Source organism: Pundamilia nyererei, unplaced genomic scaffold (genome assembly GCF_000239375.1).
Source record: "Pundamilia nyererei isolate P.nyererei 1_Seehausen unplaced genomic scaffold, PunNye1.0 scaffold00044, whole genome shotgun sequence".
NCBI lineage: Eukaryota > Metazoa > Chordata > Actinopteri > Cichliformes > Cichlidae > Pundamilia > Pundamilia nyererei.
The window spans coordinates 1,226,496-1,235,046 of record NW_005187445.1 but is presented as its reverse complement, the minus strand read 5'-3'; the positions used below and the strand labels follow the sequence as shown (position 1 = coordinate 1,235,046).

At 38.9% G+C, this 8,551-nt stretch overlaps 1 protein-coding gene across 11 annotated transcripts in view; it reads right to left on the bottom strand.

Annotated features, from left to right (window-relative positions):
* The window catches only part of rap1gapa (RAP1 GTPase activating protein a), a 52,781-nt gene that overhangs the window by 7,940 nt on the left and 36,290 nt on the right, over nt 1–8,551 (bottom strand). For 9 of the 11 annotated variants that reach the window (XM_005731668.1, XM_005731658.1, XM_005731657.1 and 6 more), the window contains 12 exons: nt 5,963–6,010; nt 5,477–5,515; nt 4,978–5,169; nt 4,062–4,165; nt 3,517–3,595; nt 3,365–3,418; nt 2,903–2,986; nt 1,857–1,957; nt 1,564–1,693; nt 513–668; nt 365–436; nt 195–281 (listed from right to left, as the gene is read on the bottom strand). In XM_005731668.1, the coding sequence (XP_005731725.1) occupies nt 195–281; nt 365–436; nt 513–668; nt 1,564–1,693; nt 1,857–1,957; nt 2,903–2,986; nt 3,365–3,418; nt 3,517–3,595; nt 4,062–4,165; nt 4,978–5,169; nt 5,477–5,515; nt 5,963–6,001 (1,137 nt within the window). In that variant the 5' untranslated portion in view covers nt 6,002–6,010. Of the gene's footprint in view, nt 1–194; nt 282–364; nt 437–512; nt 669–1,563; nt 1,694–1,856; nt 1,958–2,902; nt 2,987–3,364; nt 3,419–3,516; nt 3,596–4,061; nt 4,166–4,977; nt 5,170–5,476; nt 5,516–5,962; nt 6,011–7,036; nt 7,374–8,551 lie in introns of those variants that run through there. The other 2 variants (XM_005731661.1, XM_013910499.1) reach the window with 1 other exon arrangement.

The window sequence follows — 8,551 nt, the reverse complement described above, 5'->3', positions numbered from 1 at the left end:
GGCTGTTTAAGTGGAGCTCCTCATAAAGAGTCTCCAACAAGGCCGCCCCTCTGCTGTTATCTCACACACACACACACACACACACACACACACACACACACACACACACACAGAAATGAGGCAGAGGGAAGTAAATAAAATTTTTAAGGCTGTCAAAAGACGTAAAATGTTTTAAGTCTTTCTTAGAAACTTACCTCCAATTTGGCAAATTTCTCAGCTTTGTAGCAGGCATATTCTGCATTGATTAGCTTAGTAAAAAGGAATTCATGGAATTCGGGGCCCTGCAAAAAAGGATTAGAGAGGTAAGGCATCTTCTCGGAAAGTAAAAGATGATCAGTGAGGTCAAAGATCTTCATCTTCTTACTTTTTTAAAGATGGCAGGGTTTGGGAGGGCGGGGCCAAAGAAAGGTACATCATCCCGTGCTGTAACTGACACCTAGAAAGGAAGATAAAGATGAAGTGCAATAAATGCTTTCAGGAGAAAACGTCAGAAATGAGAGGAAGCGGGTTACCTTGTAGAGAACATTGTTGGAGCAGGGGTTGACCACTTGGACTACAATGTAAGCGTGGAGAAAGTTGGAGGCGATCATGTCTGGTACAAAGGGAGTATTTTCTTCTTGGAAAACGATGGCGACAATGTCATTTCCTATGTGCCTTTTTCTCTGCAACTGCAACACAACAGCCCAACAGCAACTTAGTTTTATATATAAATATATATACATATTTTATATAAAAGGGTGTAAATGATTATTTTCTCATGTAACAATTGACACAATGAAAGGAGACAAATGCCAAGCATTAGATGAAATGTATGAACAAAGTTAATGCTCCCTGGAACTCCCTCCCTGGAAAAACAACTGGTTTTTCTACTGATTACTGTTAGTATCATATTACTGATAACACAATGCTAGCTAACCAGGAATATTTCCAACTGAAAACATCTAAAAGGATTATGTGGGATGACAATTACACAGCATTTGCGTTAAAAAAGAAAAGACTACACAAATGTCTTTAATTTCTAGCACCAAATAAAGGCAAAGTCTGAATCTTTACACTACTAAGTCTCTGAAACACCACCAGGGGGTGCTGTTTCCTCGATGACAACCTCCACAGAAACAGTTTGCTCAAAGTAGCCCATATGTAGCACTCACTGCTGCAGGAGAGGCTGAACATACAGGCATTGGTCTTATCTCTGTTTGTGGATGGCTTGATAGTGAATGATAGCATTTTTCATCTTGCGATCCTCAGTTTTTGTGTGAATGTGTGAGATAAAAGAGAAAAAAAGTTGCTGCGTGAGCAATGCAGTGCTACATCTCAGCTTTAAATCACTTCGAGGAATGAGTGCTGCTCACAGACGCAGACACCAAAGCATTCGCTGAAGTAATATATCTCAAATACCAGGGAGTTGTTGTTTTGGGTTCTTTTTGTAATTTTATACTGCAGGCTTTTTGCACAACAGGGATGCACATATGCAAAATATGGTTCTGTGATGCCCAGAGGGAACCTGCCTAACCATCCTTTGAATCATAAAAGGTGTGTTAGTCTGGTATTGCATTACAGTACCTGCTGGGTGTCCCCCTCTGTGTAAGGCAGCTTTGTGGACACATGAAACATGACCTCTTTGTTGCGGTAGTTGCAGTAGACAGATTCTGTGCCAGTCTGCCCGTGAGTCACATCTAACCCTCCGCGGAAACTGCAAGCACACAGAACCATGTCTAGGAGGATATTCTCCACCATCACTGCAGCAGCGTCACCACCTTTCATGAAGCTAGTCTGATGTAAATTGCAGTGGCATTATGTTATGAAATATTAGATGGGGGATATCGAATGCATTCAAACCACTGTGAGGACTTTACCCTTTAAAGTTATGCAGCTCAATTTTCTCTCCGAGAAACTCCAGGAATTCTACAAAGGCATGGCTCTCTTCGTTGTTGCCAAACAGCTCTTCCTCTGAAGTCTGTAACAAATAAAATTAATTTTAAAAATAAATAAGCGAGCGAGCTTTTTGCAGAACGATGAGAACAGTTTGTATGAGTACTGCATAGTTTGCAGATAGGTGCCTAATGACAGTGACGATATCTGAGAAGAAAAGGGAAAACTAATTATGGTAAGGTAAAATTGTTTTTGCTAAATAGTCAGCAGTGGCACAGTGAGAGCTGTATGTTGCAAGTGTTATTTTTTTCTGGAACAGATCACTGGGGTCAGTAACTAGAAGCGAGACAACGTGTATCCAGTGTGTGTTTTGCACTTTTGTTCAGACACGGTGCATTTGCATTTGAGATAGCAGAGGTTGTTCCAATTAATTACAAAAGTAGGTAGAACATTTGAAATAAGGCTTTAGGAAACATTATGATTGTGATGGACTGCTGATTATCAATTGTCAGTAACTAGAGCTATGATCTGAATAAAAATGCCTCCTTTAAAACAAAGGGATGCTAACAATACCTGGGACAAGGTCCCACGGCTCATTTCACTATTTATGATTTGCTTTCTCTGTGCAGTGAGCCTATTTGATCATGCCTGAACATCCCTCCTGAATGTAAGAGGGTCTTTTCTATCTTTGTGAGAAGGCCAATTAGATCATTTAACATGTTTAACAATACATTTCAATTTCTGTAGTATTTGCAAAATCAAAAGAAAAGATTTCTACACAGTGATGTCTCGATTTAAAGGTAGAAAAGCACTCAGCACCTCTTTTGCCACCCCACATAGTAAACAAGAGGGCTGTGATTGCCTCAGAAAATGAGAGGGTGTGCTGAAGGCAGCCACAATGACTGGGCTTAAGTGAAAGCCATAATTAAGACCACAGAGGACCAAGTATAATAAGCTTCCTTAAAAATGGATCCAAGTACTTCTACAGCACTGCTTTTGCACCTGATCACATCCAGGCTTTATTGCTTACCTGTCCAAACTTTTGATAGATGACTCCAAACTTAAAATTGTTGCTTATCACATGTTCATCGAAAGTGACAATAAGTCTTGAAGCCTGCAAAAATCACAGATATAACGTTAAAGACGATGTATATGGCTATATCTAATTATATTTATCTGCATATATGATTTATTTCTCCTGTGTATACAAGATGTTTTTTTCCTTTTCTTTTCTCTCTCTCATTTTTATTTTGCTAACATGCTTCAGTGCAAAGGTTGATAAAAACCTCAATCCCATTCAAAGATGTACTGAAAAGTTTGACTGAAGGTAATATGAGGCTTGCAGTATATTATTAAATATGAAATTCCATCATTTCCCCTTCAACTGTAGGATATTGCTTAAAGCAGCTGTGAAAAAATCTAACCAGATGCTGAAAGCTCATACTTCTGGGCCTAGAAAGAAAACCCTGAAAATCTGTGATCCAGAACTTACTTTGGGATAAAGGACAGGATAAAAGCGGTCCACGTTGACCTCTTCGCAGACAAGCTTGAATTTAAAAAAGCCGTGGGAAATAATGTCAGAATGTGCTGGAAGTGTCACAGCAGCTTATCTTTAGACAAAAAAATATAAAAATGGCTTCTTACCTTGGCCATTTGGACCACATTTGGAAACTCTGTCAGACAGGAAATGGGGATCACATCGTGGTAGGTTTTCAGCTTGGTCCTGATGAAGCCATAAAGTAATTAGTGTGGGTTTTATAGCCATATAACACGAAGCAGCGTTTCTCAGAATCTATCAGTTGGTGCAGAGATGATCCGGTATGGACCATGATCAAAGTTCCCCGCCCTTGCCTCTCTTTGCCTTCTCTCCCTTTCACCATCCCCACCCACTAACTGGCCAAAATAGTCCATCTGTTACTCTTCTGTGGAAATGACAGAGCTGTTGACACTCTTGCTGGCTTTACGACTCTTATGATAACACCCCAGGCGGATGTGTGTGTCCGGTCAATGCTGGGCAATTTAGGGGGTAAAAAAGTACTCTGTAGCTAGAGCTTGTTGTTCACAAAAGAGGCAAAATCTTACACATTAATTACTTCAGATTATGAAGTAACCAGGCAGACTTAAATTGTTGATTTTCTCAGACAATTGGGCAACATTGTACTGAACCCTGCATGAAAATTAAGCGTTACCTGAGCATTAGACGCAGATGTTCCTGGTCACCGATCACCTCGTATTTTAGGGAGAACACCAGATGTCCAAGGACACTGTCCACTGAATAGTAATTAAAGTGTTCCTGAGGGCACAGCATACGTTAGTACCACCATTAGTATCTGTCATAAAGAGGCACACATGTGCACAACACGGGTAAATGTGCTCCAGTTCATTCATTTCCTGTCTGAGTTCCTTTGTTTAGTCGTCCTCTGCTACATGCAACCAATTTTGTTTACTGGTATTATGTGTTTGCAAGAACACTTGCAAAGTGTAATGCATCTTCATTAGCCACAGTGTGTGAGGTGCCTAATTGTGAGGCAGGCTTACTGTTTGTACTTTATTATGCAGAGATTTGCTTATTTCCTATTTGTCCCATTACTGTAATGAAGAAGAAGTAATGTGAAATATTTCATGACAGCAATGAGACTCATTTGAAGAGGAAGGAAGCTGTTATAATGAGAACATGACGTGAATATGACTTTGGCAATATCACTGTGGAAGAAAACAAATCTCTGAAAAAATTGTAGTAATTTAACTAAGTAACTTAGTACAGTAATTAATATTCTCATTAACTGTAATTTTAACCATGAAATAGAAGAAAATTTGACAAATATAATGGGGGAGCAATGGGGGAGATATTTAAAATGCATCCAGCTAAATATAATCTATCAGGGACATCGAAATGTCACAGATGATATGGTTAAAAACTATGCTAAATATGGTAACTTACTCAGTTAAGTAGGTTTAAAATAGAGCTGCAGAAGAGGCAATACAAGGGGAGCCCTTAGCCAGGACTGCAAATCAGCAAATGCAAAGCTGATTTAACTTAATATGCAAACTACAGTTTACTTGTCAGCAGCTCCATGTGTTTATGTCATGTGCAGAGTAGCGAACCTTGCCCAGGAAATGTTTCCTGAAGAGCGTAGCCAGGGTGTTACATTCCAGCTTGGTCCGAGTGTTCGGGGACAGAGGCTGGAGAGGCTCCGTGTCTCCAGCCTGGCTCAGCTCATGGTTGGTCCCTTCAATCCAGTAGCCCCCAAACTGTGGCAGGAGGATAAGAGGAAAGGGGCTCTTTCTCCCCAGCACCTGTTTCAATAAAAAATAGCAATGAATCACAAAGTTACTTCTCAGAGATAGACAATGAACTAAAAATTTGACTTGAGAAAAAATTAAAAAATTAAATTAAAATGAGATTCGATTAGCCTGAGTATTTACTAGTTTAATAAGAATGCTCGTAAAATGTCTGATCACAGCTAGTCTTTTGAGGCTTAAATGAACATTTTATTGAGACTTTGGATGTCTACAACACTGAGTCAACTGCTTTCAATATTTCTATGCTTTTATTGGAATAAAATAATAATAGTAACAATAATACTGCAACACAGCTTCGTACCTCATGGACACTTGGGTACGGTATGTAATCCTCCTCAGTCTGGAAAAGAAAAAAGAAAAATGCTTTGTTTTCTCATCGAAGAAGGACAATAACAACAAAATAATAACGACTTTACATTCCCAAAGGACACTGTTTCAGAGTAATTGCATAACAGTTATGCAATGAAAATCTGTTTAGCAATGACACAGAAATCAGCCAACAATGCACACCTTAATGAAAGTAAGACTATTTGGCACACTGGTGGTATAAAATGCTTCATCACTTTATAATTATGTGTTCAAAAGCCCTTTTCAGAACTTTAGTCTACAGAGCTTAGCATCCCACTTGCTTGTTCCTGTATGGAACATGGGCGTTTCAGTGCATTATGAAGAACACATTGTAATACTGAATGCTGAAATAATTGCCATGTCTGTCAGAGTAAGATAAGGTGGAGCAGCCGTGGACAGTGAGAATGAATAATTTGTGTTGCTACATGAAGAGTTATACCTTAAGAGGCGGAGGAAAGGTGCACCTCTGCTCATCCATCCTGTTCCCCTGTAAGAGAAGCAGGTTAGAAAAGGACAGGAGGGTCACACAAAGTGGCACGGAAGTCCACAAATACCTAAAGTCAAGCACAAAACCAATCTATGAACACAAACTGTGACATAAACAAAAGGCAAAAAAAATGATCAAACTCATTATGTAACAGCTCTGTTTTCCCCAGAGATGTGCAGCAGGCAACAAAGCAAAGTCAAAAAAGGGACAGATGGAAAAATACAGACAGAGATCCATTATGGTCCTCAGAGTGAGGAGAGTGAAAGACGTTACAGACGTGAGTCTGGAAGTGACAGAGAACTTTATTAAACACACTGCAGAAAAGTGTGAATAAGAGTCTTGGGGTTAAAAAGATTTATAAGTGACAGTCGTACAACTGCACATGGGGTGTGTCTGTACGTGAAAAGAGAGTGAGGAGGATCGATGCAGAAAAAGAGATGCAGCGTTACTAAATCAAGGCTAGATGATGGCGCCGACCATCGTGGAAGACGATGCAGTCATCAATACACTGTCCGACAGTGGAAATAGACAATCCTGCGTCACGTCCCATGCAAAAGAAGAATTACTGCCAAACATGAAAGAATAGTGTAGTGAATAGTGAAGCACCATTGTGACTGCAATTCATATTTTTTAAAAAGAAGATAAATGTGCATTTAAAAAAATAATGCACAGATGTTCTATTATAAAACACATGTCTTGTCATTGGGAAAGCATGAATACAGAAAACATCCTTCCAGAGTCGTCAGAAACCAGGAAATAGATTCTGAGGTGAGATAATGAGCTTACAGTTCAGCTAGCCAAAGTTTCAGCCAGAACGTTAACAAAGACGCCGAGACAAACACATTGACAACACTCCTCTGAAAATACTCAAAATCCCTCTCATGTTCAGAGAGATTATGAGTACTGCAGCAAAGGAGAGCCAAAGTGTTGCAGAATTAGGAAGAGACACTGGCTGGTTAGTTGATTATTGAGCACAGCTTAGTGAGCCAAGACAAAATACAGAGATGCGATCTTTTATCATCTTACCTGCATCTTTTCAATCATTTCAAATAAATCTGGGGTCTGGAGAGAGGAGAGTAAGATTCAATGTTTAGGCTTCTTTGTCTTGAGTGCAGAGGTTAGTTTGCCTTTGACAGGCATTAGTGAAGGTTCGCTGAGTTCAACACTTTAAAATCATCACACTCCATCCAGTGACAGAAAAAAACATCTCTGGAACACCGCCTTTACATGGTTATTGTTAGGGTGTCAGATCTCACTGCTATATTTGCAATACTGCATGATGGGATTACATTAATTCAAGATAATGTGTGTGCAACATTCTATGCACTGCTTATTAGACATGAAAAAAATCCTGGTATGTGCATTTGTGCCAATACAGAAAGTGATGCTCTTTATGTTTCAGAGAGCTCTATTCACTCTTTACAACTGTTAATAACCCAACATTTTGCAAAACAAAAATCCAAATAGACTTTTTAAAACTTTTAGAGGGCAAGAGGTCTATATAGTCAACATTTTACGTCTACAGTTAAGGTCTCTGAAAACCCCTCAGAAAGTATAATAATGCAACATTTTCTGTAGAAGTCTTCTGAAAGATGCCAGAAATGCCTTAAAATTAACTAATTAGGTGTTATTTGATACAAACCTGACATGGTTAGGAATGTGTTTGAGCTGTTAAAAGCATGAGGACAAACTGACCTTAAAAGAAGCGGTAAAGTTTACATTTAGGAAAGCCTACAGTAGAGCAGATGTCGTAAAGCTGGTAAATTACACATTCTTAGCCAGATGTTCCCACCACTTTTAAAAAAGCCAACGTCTAAGCTCATATTTATTTTAATAAACATGTTACCTTATTGCAGAACATGATCTTGTCACATCTCACCGTCACGTGTGATCAACAGGAAAATGAAAAATCGACCCCTTTCTTTAGAACGAACCACAGTTTGTCTGGACATCACATTCCGAATCGGCATATGTCATGTGAGCATAATGACAATAAATATTGCAAAAAATGATGAAAAACAATTGTCCGTGGACATATTGGTTTTCGGTAATGAAGTAAAAGGCTGAAAAGTTCAGCCAGTAAAGCCTGACAAAGTCAAACACTTTGTGTACAGAGCAATCGTGTCTTGGCTTTCAGTGTGACTGTGAGTAAAGTCCTCCACCATGTGCAAACAATAGTCCGCCACAAACCCTGAAAGTAAATAGCTCTGGGTTTAGCCAGAGATTCCCATATGGAAAACAAATGCAAATATTATGTCTAATAAGACTTATAAATTTACTATGATTTATTCATAAAAGTGGGAGCTTTCGCATTATACTCACGGAACATAACAATAAGTATAACTTGAATATGAATGGTGTTACTTTCAATAAATAGTATGAGAAGTAAGTGTTATAAGACTCATAAATCTATACACATAAGATGGATTATGAGTATGAGAACAATGGGACCTGCAATGCTTTGCTAGATATTATCTTTGAGCTTAAACAAAAACAAGTGTGCCATAAATGTCTCTCTCTCTCATATATCTATCTATCTAT